Raw genomic sequence first — 23,035 nt, 5'->3', positions numbered from 1 at the left:
TATTCACCATTGCTGCACAGATGTTGCTGATTAAACAAAACATTCTCCAACAAATAGTAGTAGCTTAAATGCCTACTTGTAACACACCTATATACATATATGCTGCCAGGGTCATTTCTGGGTTAATTCACACTGTACCCCTGTTATGATTTGTTGGGGTTCACATTCAAACCAGCAAACCTGACCACTTGGACGATGGACTCTATGAATGGATTTGGGTTTTCAAATTGCTCCATGATCTACCAAAAAGCCCCTCAAGATCAAACGCTTGATCTAAAGAAATGGTTGCCCACTCCTGCTCTAGAACAACTGCTTACAGGTCACTACAGTCAGGCTGGATGAACATACAGGTTGTACTGTACATCCAGCCTAGTTGTACATGTGTCAGACTTTAAGCACAGCTCATGCCATTATGTAACTGTTAACCCTGTTGACCCTATGGGCATGAGGCAGTCTCAGGCCCAGCATCCCATGGACTCAGGATCTGGCCCTGACCTCTGCTAACAGCTGAGTCCTTTGTAATGAGATGGTAGGGCGTAGGGCTCTCCCTGTTGGCATAAGCTTGGCTAGGTCAGTTTAAGAAGAAAACTAAAGGATTCAGATGACCCAAAAGGTACAAACTAAGTCATCAACATTCACAAACACTGATTTAGGACATGGCCAACACCTCTATCTCATGCACATGTTTTGTTTTGATTTATTGATTGAATGTATTAACATGGTTATTAACAGTACAGGTAGTACAGTCAAAGGTTATGCTAAAAGGATACTTCTCTCAATTCATCAATAATACATAATACATACAGTATGCAATACAATACAAATACAATTTAAAAAACAAAAAATACAAATGTAAGATAAAAAATAAAAAATAAAGCTCAGTAGAATCATAAGGTATATTTACAGAGAAAGGTGGGGGCGGGGGTCAGAGGATTCTACTCTCACGGTGTTCAAGGAGTCACTTGTATTTTAAGGACAGGAATTATTTTAGGTTAGTTTTGAGTTTGAGTAGGGAGTCTCAGTCGAGAACCTTATGTCTTTTGGTAGGTCATTAATGCCTCCCTGCTTGCCACTCAGCATCAAGGGATGGAATGGGGGTTAAGTCTCTGAGACATACTGTACGAGGGGAAAGTCCAGGGGGTGTGCACCCAGCTGCCTCATGCTAAAGAAACAGGGGATAGGCTCCTATACCTTATGGGCTCGGCAAGGCTTACTTACACCGGGATGTGTGCACCCAGACTATGTGTGGAGAAAAATGCATGAGAACGGCCACATAACTGCATACATGTCCCTGTTTGCCATTTGGTCATTATGTCAGCGTGTAGCCCAGTGCTAATGTGGTTTCTTGCCGACAGTTTATAAGACTGTTTTGTATTTACAGTGTTTGCACTTTAATCACTAGACATGCCTACTGTACATGAACAACAACATCACAACAACAGCCTGCTGCTTGCCATTCCTTGCCAATCTAGGCCCTTTGCCACAACTTTGCACCATTGAGCCAGCTCTCTCTCTCTCTGCCAGTGTTGTGTGTCTGTAAGCCTGAGACTATAGGTCCAGCACTACACTATAACCCTTTGACATTCCCCCCACTTGTTGAGTGTGCCATTTTGTAATCCATGTTTTACCTAGCATTAATATTGATATACAAGTAATTACATGTAATTAGATGTAATGACAGTTAAGGCATGGCATATGTAATGTTTTAGTTAAATGGTGTATCAGCGCTTTCTAAAGTCACTTCACAAGTTTTGACCAAGGAAATCATTTAAACTGAACTGTTAGCCAACTGTAAAGTGGGTGCAGGATAACAACAAGCTCTGTATCTCCCACAGGCACTCACTCTACAGTCCATAGTGTTAAGGAGATCTTGTTACAAGTCACCCCTTTCAGTAGTAAAGTGGAATGCCAGCTAATTTCTGAAGATCCATATAGCCTCTGGGTTCAAAGCAGCCAGCATGCCACTGAGCTCACTACTAGAGCTCTTTACAGGCCCCCCGATTCTAAAAATACCCGACAGGACCCGAGACCTGCACAGGTCTGAGCCGTGTTTTATCATAATCACTTGGGCCGGGTCGGAATCGGCGCTATTCCCTCCGGACTCGGGTCTGTCCATCATTATGTGTAATACCCGAGTGGATCCGAGAAGACCCGTAGTATGCCTACTAGATCATGTCATAATGTACAGTAATTGTTAATAGTTGGCAGACGTTTTGTTTGTTTGTCATCTGTTGCCAAACAGTCAAAGACCAGTGACACCTTGATAGACAAAGAGAATCAAATGTGATTGACACTGATTGAGTGCATGTTGATATTCTGATATATTCTGTTATTTGGATTACTCAAATTTTCACTACAAGTAGCTTGAAGATGGTGTCTGACCAAAAGTATTACAAGACTTTTGCACAGATCTGAGTGTGTAGAGTAGTTTACTACTGTTAAGCTCCAGCACCTCAGCTAAGACTCGTAAGCTGCATAACCTCTTTACATCCAACTGAATAAAAAAAAAAGTGTGTGTGTGTGTGTGTGTGTGTGTGTGTGTGTGTGTGTGTGTGTGTGTGTGTGTGTGTGTGTGTGTGTGTGTGTGTGTGTGTGTGTGTGTGTGTGTGGTCACAGAAAGTCAGATGGGCTAAGACAGGATGTCCTCATAACAGTTATTGTAGTTGCTGCAAAGCTGTAGGCTTCACTGTATGCATAAGCATAATACCAATAAAGAGACAATAATTGTATGATCCTAAAATGTATTGTATAGATGTACTAGTTATATTGTATAAATATACTCTATCATACAGTATTAAGAAATGGTTGAAATGGTGTTTTATTAATTTCCATCTTCCAGGGTTCCAATATTGCACTTTACTTCACAGGTATGGTGTATGGAGTGATCCTACGCAGTAGACACAGTCAGAAACAAACAAGATGGATGTCCAGTCAAAAATCCAGTTTTAGCTAGGTGTATTTATTGTAGTTGCAGTTGTTATGAACATACCAGTGATATTGCAGTGTAATTTCTGTAGTGAATTTCTGTTCTGTGGTTCTGTCTGTCTGCTTCTGCTTGCTGCTGCTGGTAAGAACCATAGATATAGAAACCTAGATACCTCATTGGCCTCTGCAGTTCGTTGGAGCGGCCTGTTTCGTATGATGGCCGCCATATTTTCGGGGGGCACGGGCACTGGCCAATCACAGCGTGTTGACAACTGGCCAATCACAGCGCGTCTTTTCCAGGAATTGGCAGAATGTAGTTGTCCCGCCCCCACCTGCCTCTGATTGGCCTACTGAACGCCCCCTTCTGTGACGCACGCGAAAATGTCCAGCTTCCCCCCCGGAAGCGGAAGCTCGCCCGCCATACAGACGCTTCAGAGCCAGAGGAGGGGTCTACCTTTATATGTCTATGGTAAGAACAGTGTGGCTCCTCACTACCTGTGTCCTCTGTCCTAGCTAATCAGTGCACCTGTGACCCTTTAAATACACACCCAGTGCTGTCAAACTAAAGCCCGCCACCAAGTGTCCAATAATAATAATGCCAACATAACAAATAATATAGGCCTACCACCATCAAAATGGCTCCTACAGATATGTTTATTCTTGTCCACCCGGCTCCTATTGCTTCTCTGTGCCACAAAACTGCCAGGGGGAGATGTTGATGAAAGTGATGTTTATGTCATTTCCTTTTTACATAGTCTTGGTGTCGGTACGGTAGTAGTACTGCATGAAGCTCACTGAAGTGCAGTATCTCTCCATACTAAGCGGGGATTCCGTCTTGACGAGCGGTAGATATTTGGTCTGGTGCGACAGACGTGGTCCGGTATAACACATACAGTAAGTGCAAAGCAGTATACATCTCTTATATTTAAAAAAAAGCACCACAGCAAATCCATAAACAAATGCATCAGCCTTATTATTACTATCATGTCATCATATAATAGTAATAATAATAATAATAATAATAACAATAATAATAATAATGATAATAATGATAATAATAATAATAATAATACAAATAAACGTTATTTTTATAGCACCTGTCATGACATGAAATGCAGCTCAAAGTGCTTTACAGAGCAAGAATACAATTACAGAAAAAGTATACATAATTTAACAATAAAGTAGAAAAAGAAAAGCATAAAAAACGTTAAAATAATAGCAAAAAAAGGCAGTGAATCAGGCAAAACAGTGAGGACATGAATAACAACACAGATATTTTAAATCAACTAAAAGCCAGAAGAAATAGGTCTTGAGCTGTGCTTTAAAGCTATCCACAGAGGCTGCTTGTCTTAGGTGTAATGGGAGTATATTCCACGTCGTCGGCCTGTAGAAGGAGAATGCTGCTTCACCGTGTTTTCTATATGTCATTGCAGGCACTTCAAGCAGGTCAGCACTAGAAGACCTGAGGGGGCGGTTTGGAACATATCTAGGCAGGCAGTCATAGAGGTAGGAAGGTGCCAGACCATTGAGAGCTTTATCAACAAGTAAAATCATTTAAAAATCAATCCTAAAAACAACCGGGAGTCAATATAGTGAAGCTAAAACTGAAGATGTCAACTAGAACATCAGAAGTGCAAAGCAGCTGATCACTCTAAAAGAAAATTAAAAACATGGAAGTTGCTGACAGACAGACAGACAGACAGACAGACAGTCAGACAGACAGACAGACAGACAGACACACACACACACACACACACACACACACACATATACACACACACACACGTGTGCGCGCGCGCACACACACACACACACACACACACACACACACACACACACACACACACACGCAAACACATACACATGCACACATACACACATACAATCAACTTTAATGCGAGCTCTCTCATTCTCCCTGTCTCAGCAAAGTGGAAAGCAGTGTTTCTCAGTTGTTCGGTCCCCAGAAACTTGTGTACTCAGTCATTCAACCATTTCAATGCCAGCTATACTCTGAAGATCCATAGTTGTCTTTGGCCTCTGGGTTCAAAGCAGCCAGCACGCCACTGAGATCACTACTACACTCTCCAAAACCTGCATCCATCAGTCCTTGCACAACATCGATAATGTTAACACAGCAGAATAATCTCATTGACTGTCTTTTCATCTGTCGCTCTGTGACTGTCCAAATGTTTCTTCAACCACAAATGCACAAAGGTTCTTGTTGGGTGTGTGTCTACTGTCTTCTCTTGCTTGGACAACTGGAACCTCCTGTCACAGGCAACGTACATTGTAGCACACCTTATGGTGTCTGGGCTGGAGCACAGAGATCTCAGAGTGCAGTAAACCCATTCTTTGTGCAAAGTTTCTGTACGCACGATTGTGTCGGTCCGTCCCTTAAATGCATATGACCATATGTGCATAACGGTCAGATCTGTGGCTCTGGACAACTGGATCAAATTTGCCTATATATGGGCGGGTTTGTCTAGGTTATGTCTGAGTCATAGTGACGTGGCTGAGGTCCGTCCGCCCGTGCGCCCTCCAATTAGCCAATTTTAAAATAAGATAAAATATGGTTAAAGTGGTTAAACTGATTTTGATGCTGTGTTAGCATTTTTTTCTGGGGGCCCCCTGGACCCCCTGATGTCCTTGAAGGGGTTTAAGCCGTTCCCCCCCTCATTATTCTGCTACACATCCTCTTCCTCCCTGTGTGCTTCATCCTCTGCCAAACAAGGGTCTTCTTCAAACAGCTTGTGATTTTGGTTTTGGTAGAGCACCGGACAGCTTCTTTAATGCATTGCCGAGACATTTGTTCAAACAGTCAAAGTCATTCCCGTAGTCCCGAGGTCCCCAACCAGAGGTGTATTTTTCAACAAACGCAGCAACTTCATCAGACTCCAGTGTGGTCTTGAGCTCACGGAGGGCCTCCTCCACATCAGCAGATTTCTGACCAGGTCCTTTTTTCTTGATCGCCCCCAAGCGTTCCTTCAGCTCTTTCACATGCTCGACCAGACACTGGCGCCGTTCCTTGTTGCGCACGGCCTCCTCAAAGAGAGGGGAGAGTGAAGTTGCTTTGACCAAGATGGGGTCTATGAGATCCATGACTGATTGAAACAAATGAGAGAAGGGAAAAAGGGGAACAGATAGGTTGATATACAATATATTGAACCAAAACATTCTTTTCTCATTATATTGAATGAGAAGTGACAGCTGACTTAAAAGTTTTTTATTTGCAATATCACACGAAAGGGTGTGCTTATCATTATTGGCACAACAGTGATGAGGTGTTTGTGCCAAGTGCCCTAAGCATCAGTGATTGACAGTGAAGTGCCAATATTGACTGTAAAGCACACCCTCGAGTGTAATACTGTGATTATAGAAGGTTTACCATCTAAATAAAACATATTCAAAATGTAATCACATTGTGGGGCAATTTGCTCTCAAAACAAAACAAGAAAAACATATTTTTCCCTGGAAATGGCGTCTGACAGAGACCATTTACAGTCCCTGTTGAGACAACCAGCCAACTTGAGCTATTGGTTTAGCTTGTTTAGAGATTGTGATTTACCAAACTGATTAAATACCACCGATAGAAACACAAAACGCCTTAATCAATATTCTTTTAACAAAACATTCTTTTTTTTCATAGACAGGTTTTGCTACAATATCTTCTCATGGATTGTTAAAGTAGTAGACCCCGCCTCTTACTTCTCTTCAGCTCCTCATGATCCTCCTTCCTGTCTGCTTCATCCTCTGCCTGTTGAGAAGCTTTGTTGAACATCTTGTAGTCAACTTGCAGAGCCTTGGAAAGCTTGTTGAATGCGCTGTTCAGACTGCTGTTCAAACTCCTAAACTCACCGTTGTCCTTGTAGTCTTTAAACACATGCACGTGGAAACTATCAGAGATGTATTTTTTAACAACAACTTCTGCGGACCCCAGTGTTTCCTTGAGATCACGGAGGTCATTTTCCACATCATCAGAGTTCTGACCAGCTCCTTTTTGCTTGATTGTCTGCACCAGTTGCTCCAGTCCTCCTTTCACACGCTGGACCAGACGCTGACACTGTTTCTTGTTGCCCTTGACCTTCTCACAGACAATGTAGAGTGAAGTTGCTATGGGCTCAATAAGGTGTATAAGATCCATGACTGATTGAAAAAAAATTGAGAAAAGAGAAAGGGGGACAGATAGGTTGAAATCCAATAGATTGAACCATAACATGCTTTTCTCATCATATTGAACAAGAAGTGACAGCTGACTTTAAATTTGTTTACTTAAAGGAGTAGTTCACCCCCCCAAAAAAAATATTTTATATCAGTCACACACCCCATGAAGCCTTGAATTCATGGAGATTTTTTTGTTTTTGTTGCATTCCTAAGCCAATAACTTGATGACCGGGGAGGAGACTCCTTCTGACCGATGACCCGGTCATCAAATTATTGGCTTAGGAATGCAACAAAAATTAAAACTCTCCATGAATAAGCTTTATGGGTGTAATTGATAGAAAATAAGTAATTTCTTGGGTGAACTACTCCTTTAAGCAATATTACACGAAAGGGTGTGCTTTACCATCAACAGTGATGAGGTGTTTGTGCCAAGTGTCCTAAGCATCAGTGAAAAGCCAATAATGACAGTAAAGCACACCCTCAAGTGTAATACTGTGATTATAGACGGGTTACCATCTAAATAAAACATATTAAAAATGCATTCATATCGTGGGGCAATTTGCTCTAAAAACAAACTAGCTTTATCTCCATATCCCTGGAAATACATGGGGTCTGACAGAGACAATTCATAGTCCCTGTTCAGACAACCAGCCAACTTGAGCTATTGGTTTAGCTTTTTTAGAGATTGAGATTTACCAAACTGAATAAATACCACCCATAGAAACACAAAACGCCTTAATCAATATTCTTTTAACAAAGAAATCTGCTGAAATATATACATTTTTATCATACACAGATTTTGCTACAATATCTTCTCATGGATTGTTAAAGTAGTAGACCCCGCCTCTTACTTCTCTTCAGCTCCTCATGATCCTCCTTCCTGTCTGCTTCATCCTCTGCCTGTTGAGAAGCTTTGTTGAACATCTTGTGGTCAACTTGCAGAGCCTTGGAAAGCTTGTTGAATGCGCTGTTCAGACGGCCGATCAAACTCTTAAACTCACTGTTGTCCTTGTAGTCTTTATACACATGCACGTGGAAACTATCAGAGATGTATTTTTTAACAACAACTTCTGCGGACCCCAGTGTTTCCTTGAGATCACGGAGGTCCTTCTCCACATCATCACAGTTCTGACCAGCTCCTTTTTGCTTGATTGTCTGCACCAGTTGCTCCAGTCCTCCTTTCACACGCTGGACCAGACGCTGACACTGTTTCTTGTTGCCCTTGACCTTCTCACAGACAATGTAGAGTGAAGTTGCTATGGGCTCGATAAGGTATATGAGATCCATGACTGATTGAAAAAAAATTGACAAAAGAGAATGGGGGACAGACAGTTTGAAATGCAATAGATTGAACCATAACATGCTTTTCTCATCATATTGAACAAGAAGTGACAGCTGACTTTAAATTTGTTTACTTAAAGGAGTAGTTCACCCAACAAAAAAAAAAGTATTTTATATCAGTCACACACCCCATGAAGCCTTGAATTCATGGAGATGTTTTTGTTTTTGTTGCATTCCTAAGCCAATAACTTGAGCTAATGCTTTCCAGAGCAGTGGTTCTCAAACCTTTTCATATCAAGGACCCCCAAATGTACGTGTATTTGGCGGTGCCAGGGACCCCAGAAGAGAGGAAGAAAATATTTGTTTTAGAAAATTCTAAATTATTCAACATTTTTCAAACATTTTTTCAAAAATGTACACAAATAGCAGTACATTGCATATACAAGTTCACTGTGCCTAACTTCGTGCCGTGAGCTTGTATATCTGCTATTTTTGAATATTCAACGTATAAAATATGGATAAAGTGGTTAAGCTGATTGATGCTGTATTGACAAATGTTAATACAGCATACAGTTAATACAACTCCCCCCAGGACCCAAAACACAAAAGGCCATTGTTAATTCTAAGATATCTGCTGAAATAAAACTCATCATAGACAGAATTTTCTACTATATCTTCACATGGATTGTTAAAGTAGTAGACCCCGTCTCTCACTTCTCTTCAGCTCCTCATGATCCTCCTTCCTGTCTGCTTCATCCTCTGGCTGTTGAGAATCTTCGTTGAACATCTTGTGGTCAACCTTCAGAGTCTTGGAAAGCTTGTTGAATGCGCTGTTCAGACTGCTGTTCAAACTCCTAAATTCACTGTTGTCCTTGTAGTCTTTAAACACATGCTCGTGGAAACTATCAGAGATGTATTTTTTGACAACATCTTTTGCAAACTCCAGTATTTCCTTGAGATCACGGAGGTCCTTCCCCACATCATCAGAGATCTGACCAGCTCCTTTTCGCTTGATTGTCAGCACCAGTTCCTCCAGTCCTCCTTTCACACGCTGGACCAGACGCTGGCACTGTTTCTTGTTGCCCTTGACCTTCTCACAGACATTGTAGAGTGAATTTGCTATGGGCAAGATGGGGTCTATGAGATCCATGACTGATTGAAAAAAAAATAGAAAAGGGAAAGGGGGACAGTTAGGTTGAAATGCAATAGATTGAACCATAATAATTATGCTTTTCTCATCATATTGAACAAGAAGTGACAGCTGACTTTAAACTTGTTTACTTAATGGAGTAGTTCACCCAAAAAAATATCTATTTCATATCAGTCACACACCCCATGAAGCCTAAGCCAATAACTTGATGACCGGGGGAGTCTCAAAGAGTCTAGAGTCTCCTTCTGACCGCGTCATCAAATTATTGGCTCAGTAATGCGACAAAAACAAAACAATCTCCATGAATTCAAGGCTTCATGGGGTGTAATTGATAGAAAATAAGTAATTTCTTGGGTGAACTTCTTCTTTAAGCAATATTACACGAAAGGGTGCGCTTTACCAGTGATGAGGTGTTTGTGTCAAGTGCCCTAAGCATCAGTGAAAAGCCAATAATGACAGTAAAGCACACCCTCAAGTGTAATACTGTGATTATAGAAGGGTTACCATCTAAATAAAACATGTTAAAAATGCATTCATATGGTGGGGCAATTTGCTCTAAAACCAAACTAGCTTCATCTCCATTTCCAAATACATGGGGTCTGACAGAGACAATTTCTAGTCCCTGTTCAGACAACCAGCCAACTTGAGCTAATGCTTTCTAGAGCAGTGGTTCTCAATCTTTTTCATGTCAAGGAACCCCAAATGTATGTGTATTTGACTATTTGGCCGTGCCAGGGACACCAGAAGAGAAGAAGAGAAGATTTCAAAAATGTAAAAAAAAATGCAGATATAAAAGCTCACAGCGCCTAACTTCGAGCCGTGCTGTGAGCTTGTATGTGCTATTTTTGAATAGCGAACGTATATAATGTTATACACATTTGAATAGCCAACTGTATTAACAAATGTTGCTGGGGAGGGACCCCCTGGGGAACCCCCCCACTCACTGTGATTTCCCAAACTGAATAAATACTATGCGTAAAAAACACAAAATTCCATTGCTAGTTCTAAGATATCTGCTGAAATAAAACTCATCATAGATAGATTTTTCTACTATATGTTCAAATGGATTGTTAAAGTAGTAGACCCCGCCTCTCACTTCTCTTCAGCTCCTCATGATCCTCCTTCCTGTCTGCTTCATCCTCTGCCTGTTGAGAATCTTCGTTGAACAGCTCGTATAGTATATGATCCTGGTCAACCTGCAGAGTCTTGGAAAGCTTGTTGAATGCGCTGTTCAGACGGACGTTCAAACTCCGAAACTCACTGTTGTCATTGTAGTCTTTAAACACATGCTCGTGGAAACTATCAGAGATGTATTTTTTGACAACATCTTTTGCAGACTCCAGTGTTTCCTTGAGATCACAGAGGTCCTTCCCCACATCATAAGAGCTCTGACCAGCTCCTTTTGGCTTGATTGTCTCCACCAGCCCTTTCACACGCTGGGCCAGACGCTGGCACTGCTTCTTGTTGCCCTTGACCTCCGCACAGAGAATGCAGAGTGAATTTGCTATGTGCACGATGGAGTCTATGAGATCCATGAGATTAAAAAACATGGGGGAGGGGAGGAAAAAAGGGGGACAGATAGATTGAAATCATTTCGAAATCAATTTTCTAATTACTTTAAAGTTAATTGTTTACTTAAGCAATATTACACAAGTTGTCCAATTCATTGATTAGTTTATTTTGAGTTGTTTCATAATAGACCTCTAACAGTTTATTGTTTTTGTTTTTTTTACATTGAGCTCCCTGAGACTCAGGCAAAAATGTGACCTCGTGGCTCATGAATGTAAAACATGCTGTTCATGTCTGTCTGTCTGTCTCAGAATTACACATTCTGCACTTAAGGCTGCAGAGAGAGAGAGAAAGAGGGAGAGAGACAGGAATTACTGAAGGGGGGCGAGTGAAAAACAGAGACAAACTAGAAAAAGTGCTCCTCGGAGCACAGGTCTCCACCAGGTCAGGTAGGTTATTGTGGCCTCCTGGTGGCGTTATAATAGGCCAATGTGAAAAGGGTGCCATTCCTTCTTAGGTCTTTCACGGCAAGCAGGCACTGCATTCATGATTTGAGGCATTTTGTTCCAAAAATGTGTTTTAATAAATTAGACCTGCTGGTGGCGCTATAACAGGCCAATGTGAAGAAATTGCAAGCTGTTTGCATAATTTGAGGCAGTTTGTTCAAAACGGACCAATCCTGCAAACTTTGGAAGCCAATCTTAGCCAATCAGAATGGAATATGGAAAATTGGACAGATCCGTGTTAATCAGTTGACTAGTGTGTACCGATTTGCGTATTCTCAAAAAATACGCAAACAATTTTTTGCAAAAATCGGCCTCATGGTGGCGCTATGACAGGCTGATCTGAAAGATTCGGGGCAGAGGTTCTGCTTTGGCATCCATGGATTTTAAATCTGTAGAAGTAATATTAAAAAGAATCTTTTGCAAAAATCTGCCTCACGGTGAAGCTATGGCAAGCTGATCTGAAAAATTCAGGGCAGAGGTTTTGCTTTGGCATCCAGGGAGTGTGTGTACACAATTTCACAGTGACGGGGCCAACGGTGCTGGAGATAAGCTGGTTACAGACAGAAGGACATACAGACACACGGCCACACGGACGGGCAGACAGTGTGCAAAACATACTCTCTCGCCATTCGGCCTAGCGGAGACAGTTCTAAAAAACTAAAATTATAAATTCTGGCTTGAACTGTTGAAAACAAATAATAAATACCAGTTAAAATAATAACATAATTATCAACAGGACATGTAACAGAAGAGAAGCAGAGCGTTTTCCCTCAGTTCGCCGAAGATTTGTTTAGCTTAACTAGGTTTCAACAGGCCAGGATCAATTTCTGTGACCGCGAGACGCGATCCAGGTGTTTCTGACTCTTACCGTAAGTGATAAAACACAAGTTGTTTACTTTTTTTCCGTAATACGCACCCACGCTAGCTCCTTGTGTTTTTTACTCGTTAGCTTTGATCGCTAACAAGTTAGCTTGCTAACTCCAGCTTAGCCTAGTAGCACTCGTTAGCACGGAAGCTAGCAAGTGACTCACGAGCGATAGCTGCCAGGCCAGACCACACTGTAGCTCGGTTAGCCCACAAGCTAATCTTGACTCCACGTGTTAGGGCCTGCTAGCCACCAAGGCTAGTCCGATGGGAAACTTGTGGTTGGCGTCGGAACCTTCCTCAGAGTTTCCCCAACGGTAGGTCAAGGCCCAGAGCCGACCTCACTCCCCACCCAGGCCTTAGCTAAGCCCCAGAGGCCGAGCTAACATAATCCACTCCTAAATGTATATCTACACACTAATAATTAATCCCTGTGAAAATATAACATTTTATGAAGTAATTTAAACAAACTGCTTTAACAGTCATTCAGTTGCATTGGCTATTTTAAAATAGCAGATCTGCAAGCTCAAAAACGGGTCGCATCGCGACGCGTTGTGAGCTTGTAGATCTGCTATTTTCAAAATATACGAGCGCTTTTGCGTCGGGACTCGGGAGTCCCGCGATCGGGACTGCCGACGATCTTTTCATGGACAGTGAGGTGTACAAACTTACAGTAGCTTGTGGAGTATGTTATGGGGTTATGTCATAGAGAGTTTTGAAGTCTACAACCTGGCTGGGTTAAGGATATAAACCCGACGCTCCAATCTCTTATTAACGTGGCGGAATCACTGCCGCGGAATGACTGCCGCCCGTCCGAGTCTCACGGGGAATATCCTACATGACTGCTTGTGCACTGCTCGGTATGGGTTAAATAAATTAATATACAAACGTATTCCATTCATGGCGATGTGATTGGTATCATAATATGTCATTCATGTAGGCTACAAGCCTACGTGACAAAGATTGTACCGCTACGGATTACATGAAAGACACAGTTGGGCGTGTGTGTGTGTGTGTGTGTGTGTGTGAGTGAGAGAGAGAGAGAGAGAGGTGAGGCGTGTGCGTGTGCGTGTGTGTGTGTGTGTGTGTGACTTGACAGGCAGCGAGGCGAGGCGATCGGGGGAAACTCTTTCTTATTGGCTTTTGATGTCTTTGGTCGTATTCTGATTCTTCTTCATGTCGTAAAATCGGGGCGTTTTGAGAATATTTAAGGGCGTGTTATTTAAATGACGCTCGTTTTCAGACGTGAGATTTATCAAAGCTCCGACCTGATGTACGCCAGGATTGGCTGTGTAGGATCCGTTGATAAATGTGACTTTGACGTTGGTGTACGCCGAATATATGGAAAAATATAAGCCGGTTTATACGCTGCGTTGATAAATGAGGGCCAGTGTGTGTGCCACTCCAAGCCGTGAGGCTGTGGAGCTGGCTGAGGGACCTCAGGGTCCATAGGAACTCTGTTTGTACTATGAAATAAATCGGAAGCAAGTAACCTCACTGACTGGAGTGATGCCTCAATCCATTCTTCAACCATTCATACACACCTCTGGAACATCTTTTATTAACTACAATATGGCGTTGTTGGCAACTAAAAGTGCAGTAGAACCTTTACCAAATATAGTGAAGTCTGTGGTTTCAGATACCACACTGTTTGCTTCATCCTCTGCCTGTTGAGAATCTTTAGAGTCTGTAGAGTGTAATATTGTGATTATACAGTTAAAGTAAATAAAACATTTAATCAAAATGTGTTCATATTGTGTAATCTATTAACTATTTATTAGTAGTAATCTATTAAGCATGGTTACAACTCCTTAACTAGCTGTTCACAAACATTTAACATTACACAAGACATTAATAAGTCATTAACTAATGGTTTATAAATGATCTATTAAGCAGTTATAAGGCATTGTTATGATTAACAAGTCATTAATAACTCATTAACTAACAGAATGATCTATTGACTACTTATAACGAATAGTTATTCTAAAGTGTTACCCTAAAGGGTAATCTATGAAACATCTTCACCTCTCACACTTGTGGTGTCATATCCTGAAGAGTGCGCTATTGGTCCAGCATGTCTCTTCAGCCAGTCCTGGACCTTGGCAGGTGACCGGCAGTATACATTTCCTGTTTCAGACAGTGTTCCACCACTCACTGGAACGGAAGACAACAGACAGCAAGACATTTACAATGATAAAAAAAAACACCTAGATGTGAAATCTGCGGAGCCCCTAAAGTGACTTTAAAAAAAAAGTCGTGCTAACGTCATATATGGTGTGGCCACGTCTTATTAACTCAAGTGCACAAGATCCTTAAAGGTATCATGACATTTATTTTCACTTTTTTTATTTTCAATGTTTTATTTGGGGTTTTATGACCTCAATTACACCCAAAAAACCTGAACTTAGAACATTCAGTGGATTTTCTGTGGTCTGGGGTTTTCTGAATAACTAGGCTGAAAAGTAATCTGAGCTTGGCCCTTCGACAGTGAGGTCACAGTCGATTAATCCCGCCCACTCTCCTCCTCGCCCCTCCCCTCCCCTATCCTTTCCTTTGGGGGGGGCGGAGCAGAGGCGATGATTGACAGGCAAAATCCCTCACCAGCGACACCCGCAGGCAAAGATTTCTTTTTTCATTGCAGTTGAAAAGGCTTTAGAAATGTGAGAGAAAAACACCTGCCATGGATCACTGGAATTGAATTTTCACTTAAAACTTTTTGTACACTTTTGAAGGACCAGGACAAAGACTTTGAATGTGGTCTAAAAGTGAATGTCATTAAACCTTTAAGTCGTTCCCACGTCTTAATCAAAGCGTGCGCTCGACATCCTTATGTCGTTCACACGTCTTAATCAAAGCGTACGCTTGAGATCCTTACATTTTTCCCACACCTAACTTAGGAGGACTGTAGCCTACTCACCGTCTTTACACACAGTGGATTTACTTGGATTATGTGACATAATAGCCTATAATGCGTTCGTTGGATTATTTATGATGGTGAAGAAATGGATGCTAATATTATTGTGGGATCGCTAAAGCGATCACACTAATTAGTGTGGTTGCCCTAACAGGGCAAACAGACTATAGTACTCTTCCTACTTTATTAGTGTGGTTGCCCTAACAGGGCATGATTACTATAGTAATCTTCCCACTTTATTAGTGTGGTTGGCCTAACAGGGGGGCCTGTTTTACAAAAAATGGAACGTCCAGTCAATCCCAAATTTGAATCACATGTCAAGGGTAGATTACTCGACGAATCCCCAAAAGCATTTCCACTTTCATCCATAGGGGGCACCACAAATGCGCAAAATGTCACCTATGTCATCTATCTTCTCAAAATGAAATACAAGTGATCTCAGGAGTGACAAGACAATATAATTGTCCCGTTACATTTTTAGGAGGGGCCTATTTCTTTAGTGGGAGCTGCGACCCGCGACTGGCGTCGGCGCAACCACACTTTGCAATTTCCTAGAATTGCGAAAATTCTAGTTATTAGTGTGGTTGCCCTAACAGGGCAACCAGACTATAGTAATAGTCCCACTTTATTCTTCTTCTAGATAAACTTTATTTTGCCGCGCTACTCCTCCCACAGTTTTTTCCCCCCAATTTTGTGCCATATGTCAAAATGACCGGCTTCACCGGGAATCGTGTGGTATCATTTTGCTAAGAGATTGGTTATATAGTTTAATTGATATTGATTTATTAGTGCATTAAATGTCCCCATCCACTTTAATGGGAAAATGAAAAAACTATTTTTTCCTTTTTCCCCTAGATAGGCCACACCCATTTGCGTCAGGATAGATTTTCCGCCATTTTGAATTTTCTTCAAAACACACTTTTAGCTCCTCCTCCCACATATGTTGTCCAAATTTCACAAAAATCGGTACACATGATCTCTGAGCCCATGCGATAAACATATCCAAGCGGAATTTTGATAGTCCATACTGTTCGTCCGTAAATGGCTTCCAAAGTTAGCGGGAGGGGCCTGTTTTACAAAAAATGCCAAAAGTCACGAACGAAACGTCCAGTCAATCCCAAATTTGAATCACATGTCGAGGGTGGTTTATTCAACAAATACCCAAAAGCATTTCCACTTTGATCCATAGGGGGCACCACAAATGCACAAAATGTGACCGTTTGATGCAAAAACATTATTTTGGGGGGATCAGTCCTCTCCAAATGAAACACAAGTGATCTCAGGAGTGACGTGACAATGTAATCGGCGCAGCCTCCGACGGTATTCCTCCCGGCGTATTCCTCGAGTCCCGGTGGCCGCGACCTGCGACTCGCGTCGGCGCAACCACACTTTGCAATTTCCCAGAATTGCGAATATTCTAGTGTTATCTTCACTATATATTATTATTCTGTAATAACTGTACCGTTTTTTGGCCCCTAACTAGTCATTCATACTTTTAGCTACAAACTCCGTTCCAACTCTACAACGTTCGGCCTACTTAGGACATATCGGCTACCATTTGATTTTTTTGAAAAAAAAATTACTTTTAGAGATATTTCACTTTTAATTGCTAAAGAAATCCCATTCATTTCAATGGGGAAATTCATACTTTTAGCTACAAACTCTGTTCCAACTGTACAAGGTTTAGCCTACTTAGGACATATCGGCTACCATTTGAATTTGTTTATTAATTAGTACTCGAGATATTTCACTTTTAATTGCTTAGAAAATGCCATTTAGCTACAGTGGAGCCTAGTAACTGCTTATTAGACCCTAGAAACACCATATTAGAGCCTAGCAACCACCTACTATACCCTAGCAACCGCCTATTAGACCCTGGCAACCACCGTTTTACCCTAGCAACCACCAGTTTTACCCTAGCAACCGCTTATTAGACCATATAAACTATATATTAGACCTTAGCAACCCCCTATTAGACCCTAGCAACCGCTTATTAGACCCTAGCAACCACCTTTTTTACCCTAGCAACCACCTATTAGACCCGAGCAGCGGCCTATTAGACCCTAGCAACCGGCTATCAGACCCTAGCAACCACATGTATACCCTAGAAACCGCCTATTAGACCCTAGCAACCACCTATTAGACCCTGTAACTGCCTATCAGACTCTAGCAACCGCCTATTAGAACCTAGCAATCACTGTTTTACCCTGAAAAACTAAATTTTACACTATTCAACACTGTCAACACTATCAAAACTTTTAACACTACTAATACTTTAACACCTTTCAAACCTTTAACACCTTTCAAACCTTCAGAACCTTTAGAACCTTTCAAACCTTTAGAACCTTTCAAACCTTTAGAACATCAAACCTTTCAAACCTTTCAAACCTTTCAAACCTTTCAAACCTTTCAAACCTTAAACCTTTAGAACCGTAAACCTTTAAAACCTTTAACACTACTAATACTTTAACACCTTTAAAGGTTTCATGACGTTCAGTTTTACCACACATTAAAAGTCTTTGTCATGGTCCTTCAAACGTGTATAAAAAGTTTTAACAAAAAAATCCACTCCATTTATCCATGGCAGGTGTTTTTCTCTCACATTTCTAAAGCCTTTTCAACTGCAATGAAAAAATAAATCTTTGCCTGCGGGTGTCGCTGGTGAGGGATTTTGCCTGTCAATCATCGCCTCTGCTCCGCCCCCCCCCCCCCATAAGGAAAGGATAGGGGAGGGGAGGGGCGAGGAGGAGAGTGGGCGGGATTAATCGGCTGTGACCTCACTGCCGAAGGGCCAAGCTCAGATTACTTTTCAGCCTAATTATTCAGAAAACCCCGGACCACAGAAAATCCACTGAATGTTCAAAGTTCAGATTTTTTGGGTGTAATAAAACCCCCCAAAAAACATAAAAAATAAAAAAAAGTGAAAATGAATGTCATAGAACCTTTAACACTTATAAAACTATCAATACTGAATATCATCAACATTCTTAGCGATCCCACACTGTTTCATCAGGAACAATACTTTCTAGTTATTATTATTATTATTATTGTTTTGTCCTTGTTGGTGTACAGTTGCAATAGATTTAGTAGCTGATACTGTATGTCGGGCAGGGCGCACAATGGCGCACAACGGCACAACATTCAGAGGCTCTCTCTCTCCTAATTCTCAACGAATATCTGTGATTCTATTCCTATATTCCTATTTCCTATAATCAGCAGAAGTGAGAGTGTCAATTCCTTGATCTATGGTTTTATTCAAAGGCAATGGAGCAAACGTCGGTATATAGTGTCCAAGCGGCTCAGTTTGGCTGAAGAGTTTTCACCGCAACATAATGAATCAATTGCTCAGGAAATAAACAACGGATTACAATAATATAACATTCCCTATAATCAGTAACATGTAGGTCATACCTATGTCTATCAAATATGGTTTTATTGAAAGGCAATCAAAGGCTAGAGCTTAGAAAGCACACATCGGGTAATGTCCGGCGTTACAGCTGTGAGCGCCTCAGTGTGGCTGTAAAGTCAGAGTGAGTGGACACTGAATTAAGTGATTATGAATGTGATTCATTACAATTTTACTGTAATCTGTAAAAGTGTGACGCTTAATTCCTTGTGTTAATAAATTGTGTTTTTATCAGCAGTTGCAAGTTAAGCTTATCAAAGACAAATACAATGTAGTTTGATCTGTGTTTGCTATAACCACGCCAAACCATTCAGTGGTGACCTAGACAATTGCAAAGAGAGCTGCAAGTTCCTAACTTCATTTCCATGTGATGAGGACATGTTTGATTTGTGCACAATGGTTATGGAAGAATCAGGCTTGGGGTTCCCAGTGAATAGGTCACAAGCACTTGACTTGTATGTATCATTGAGGGATAATATCCGCCCACAAATATTTGAGCAAGCTACTGCATGAATGACACTGTTTGTTTCAGCCAAAAGATAACACAACATGTCTATACTGAGCCATATGCAAAGATGAAATGTAGAAAAAACAGTAGTAGGACATAATGTTAAAAACATTAAAAATAAAACAAGATAACAGCAACCAGACAATGTATTGCATTTTATTCAATAATAGTTATGGTAGGCCTACAGTATAGCCCCTTTCTACATTTTCATTCCCCTATTTGTATTCTTTCTAAGCTGTAAAATACCTGTAATATAGATATGTACATTTTGTTCCCCTATAGCCTTTTTTGGATTTAGTTTTCATTCGTTTTGACACTTTAAATATCAGTATGATCACACAGTTTGTCAAGGTTTTAAATGTAAACATAACAGTAAGCTAATATTTCCAATTTTACTTCCTCTCATGCCTGTAGCACCTCTATAGTGGTAGCCTACACATTTGAGAAACACAGGACTAAATGCCTATTATAGGCCTGTGGCATGTGTCAAATAAATAAATGTGAATGAATACATATTTCTTCTATTACCATTAAATAGCATATATGAGTCATTTAGGCTATAAGAATAGCGAAATATGTATTCAATTACATTTATTTATTTGACACATAAGTCAGCGGTGTAGTCTAGTTTTTGGCAGGATGTGATTCCCTCCAACACACATATATACAGTATCGAAGAAGAAGAAGAAGAAGAAGAAGAAGAAGAAGAAGAAGAAGAAGAAGAAGAAGAAGAAGAAGAAGAAAAAGAAGAAGAAGAAGAAGAAAAAGAAGAAGCAGCATAACTGAGAGCATTCAACCAGTTTGGAGCTGCTTTTAGCCTTAGATGCTTTTGCCCCTAGAGAGCATATGTTCATCAGCTTGTCATTTTCAATGCAAAACATTGATTATTACCATTTATGAGTGCAAGAGTGTTATAAGATGCACCCCATGTCTATGATGCACTATAAACATACTTATAATGTATTATAATCTACTTATAACACTGTATAATTAAATATCTCATTAATGCTCATAATGCATTATAACAATAATCATAACACATTATAAAGCATTCTATAATGACTTATAGTTATTAGATCAATTATTGTAATTGTCTCTATAATCTTTTAAAGCAACAAATTACCACTTATATTGACTTATAATGATGTAGAATAATGCATTTTAACAGTGATTACAATGTATTATAAGGTGATTATAAAGCATTAACATGATGATAATGTCTTAAAACTATGAGAATTACCATTGGATGCATAGAAAGTGTCATCATAAATGGTTTATAATGTACTATGATTGCATTATGAGTACTTATGAGTGCTTATAACTGTAATTATACAGTGTTTTATGCATCACAATCACAATTCAAACCATGATGCGCGCGTGTGTGTGTTGCAAGTGTTGCAGGTACCAACTCACTTTCCATCCCTGATCTACTTTATGTGCACAGCATAATACCCACATTGCACATATTTTGGGTGCTCATATCCCCCAACGGGTATGGTCTAGTTTTTTTAATTGGTCCAAAATATTGTCTATTCATGAAACCACCTGCTGACCAGCTGTCAGCATTGGGCATCAATTTTTTTATATGTGGGAATATGTGACGCACGTAGGCTATTATGTCACATAATTCAAATAAATCCACCGTGCATAAAGACGGTGAATAGGCTACAGTCCTCCTAAGATAAGATGTGGGAACAATTTAAGGATCTCGAGCGCAAGCTTTGATTAAGACGTGGGAACGACTTAAGGATCTTGTGCGCTCAAGTTAATAAGACAACACCATATGACGTAAGCATGACTTTAAAATAAATCACATTCGCCATGTCACTTCAGGGGCTCCGTAGAAAACCCTGCAGCTCAGCAAAACATCTCTACATGTCTCCTCACATGTCATTTTGACCTTTGACCTCTTCCACCCAAAAGTTCATCATCTCTTCAGGACAGGCAACTGATCATTCTCTCCCAGTTTCATGAAAATGCACCCATCTTGTCTTGTTATTTTATGCGTGCAAGAACACACATTTTAATAATTTATTCATGAGGATAAAAGTAAGACTCACTACTTGGTTCTTGTGGTTCCATCATCAAAAACTTCAACATCCTCTCTATCAGCTCCTCCTCTCTCTTCTTCCATTCTTTTTGGGTTAAAGTTTTCTTTCTTGTCAGTCTTTCAAACAGGGTCTTCTGTCGTGTCTCATGTGTCCTTGTCACCTTTTTACAATATCAACAGGTAAGAGAGGGAAAATTCCCTGACAACATGTAATTCTTGAAAAACGCAAATATCAGCCCGATATATCGGCTGGATGGTACATCAATCATCTGTATTTAAATCAGATTTATCTTTTATATAAAACCAACAATGGAAAAATATGATCAAATATTTTTTTATTTGTAACCAAAGCTCTTAGTTATCAACAGAGTTGTATGCTATGTTGATGAATCGAATACATAGACCACAATGGAAACAAGTCCCAAGGACTTTTTGGGGTTATCCTTTTAGCCTAAACGTCTTACTGTACCACGTGCTGTTTACGTTTCTGACTAATAGGGTATTCAATAAAATAAAAAAAATAAAAAAACATCACACACATGTTTAGCTACATTTAATGTAATATTAATAAAGATGTGACTGTGTTCTAATAATGATTATGTATGATGGAGAAATAACATTAATAATGATACAAAATAAATCTGTGATAATGATCATGTATGTATGAAAAATATACGGTAAATAAATAAATTAAAATGTGTATGATTGAAGTCAAACATCTTCCTCTCTCTCACTTACATCAGTGTCTGCCAGCCTGGAAACTTCACTCATGGTGTAAAATCCTGAAGAGCGTGTTCCACCACTCACTGGAACAGAAGACAACAGGCAGAAATGCATTTACAATATGAACCATGATGTAATTTTGACCTTGACCTCTTCCACACAAAGGTTAGTCATTTCCTACAAGTTTCAATACACCATTCTTATGTAATTTGTGTATATGTTACAAGGAAATTGGAAAACCAGTGAAATTGAAAAAGGCGCGCTCGTTTTCACCCCCCCTCGCTTCCCCATTTGTTATCGATTCACTTTGATTGCGACTGGTGACGTTAATCTGTCTATGTAATCAACACACCTGTTACGTAGAGCCCCCCCCACACACACACAGAGACACGCACGCACGCACGCACGCACGCATGCACACGCGCACACACCCACCCACCCACGCACGCACGCACGCACGCACGCACGCACGCACGCACGCACGCACGCACGCATGCAAGCACACACGCACACACACACACACACACACACACACACACACACACACACAGCTTTCTGCCCGCTAATTAAAGAGTGTCGTGGATAGTAACCCATGAAAAGATCTATTCTCCCCCTATCGATTTACAACTCGGGCGGCGCTGATTACACTAGCAGACCATCGGCCGGTCGGCGCGGTCACTCGCGCCTAGAGGCGCTCGGGCGCGCCTCCTTGGACTCAAGGTCTGCTGAGTCGGCGCGCCTCTTGGCTAACCGCTTCATTATCCAACCTGTGATAGAATATTTCTCTCATATTATCCATTTTATTTTCAGCGCTCCACAGCGTTCCCCTAGCGTAGCTTCCTGGTTGCTATGTTTGGGGAACAAAAAAAGCCAGGTCCGCCTCGCATCAAAGCCCCGCCTCGTGCCGAAGCCCCGCGCCTAAAAACGAGCATACCTTTCCAATTTCCCAACGAATGCCATTTTCCCTGTGACATACACACACACGCACGCACGCACGCACGCACGCACGCACGCACGCACGCACGCACGCAGTCACGC

The 23,035-nt window shown here is 40.9% G+C and overlaps 1 protein-coding gene across 5 annotated transcripts in view; it reads right to left on the bottom strand.

The window, feature by feature from the left end:
- Positions 1 to 2,938: 2,938 nt before the first annotated feature.
- LOC308104040 (uncharacterized protein) overlaps positions 2,939 to 23,035 on the bottom strand; it is a 383,068-nt gene continuing 362,971 nt past the window's right edge. For all 5 annotated transcript variants that reach the window (XM_080454290.1, XM_080454291.1, XM_080454288.1 and 2 more), the window contains 9 exons: positions 22,013 to 22,080; positions 21,285 to 21,435; positions 14,422 to 14,550; positions 14,009 to 14,083; positions 10,614 to 11,039; positions 9,082 to 9,519; positions 7,938 to 8,375; positions 6,631 to 7,068; positions 2,939 to 6,026 (listed from right to left, as the gene is read on the bottom strand). In XM_080454290.1, coding sequence (XP_080310416.1) covers positions 5,665 to 6,026; positions 6,631 to 7,068; positions 7,938 to 8,375; positions 9,082 to 9,519; positions 10,614 to 11,039; positions 14,009 to 14,083; positions 14,422 to 14,550; positions 21,285 to 21,435; positions 22,013 to 22,080 — 2,525 coding nt within the window. In that variant the 3' untranslated portion in view covers positions 2,939 to 5,664. The remainder of the gene's footprint in view (positions 6,027 to 6,630; positions 7,069 to 7,937; positions 8,376 to 9,081; positions 9,520 to 10,613; positions 11,040 to 14,008; positions 14,084 to 14,421; positions 14,551 to 21,284; positions 21,436 to 22,012; positions 22,081 to 23,035) is intronic.

This window comes from Gymnoscopelus braueri, assembly GCF_963280865.1.
Source record: "Gymnoscopelus braueri genome assembly, chromosome: 17".
Classification (NCBI taxonomy): domain Eukaryota; kingdom Metazoa; phylum Chordata; class Actinopteri; order Myctophiformes; family Myctophidae; genus Gymnoscopelus; species Gymnoscopelus braueri.
Note: the sequence above shows the minus strand (reverse complement) of the source record. Positions and strands in the feature narration are given on the sequence as shown.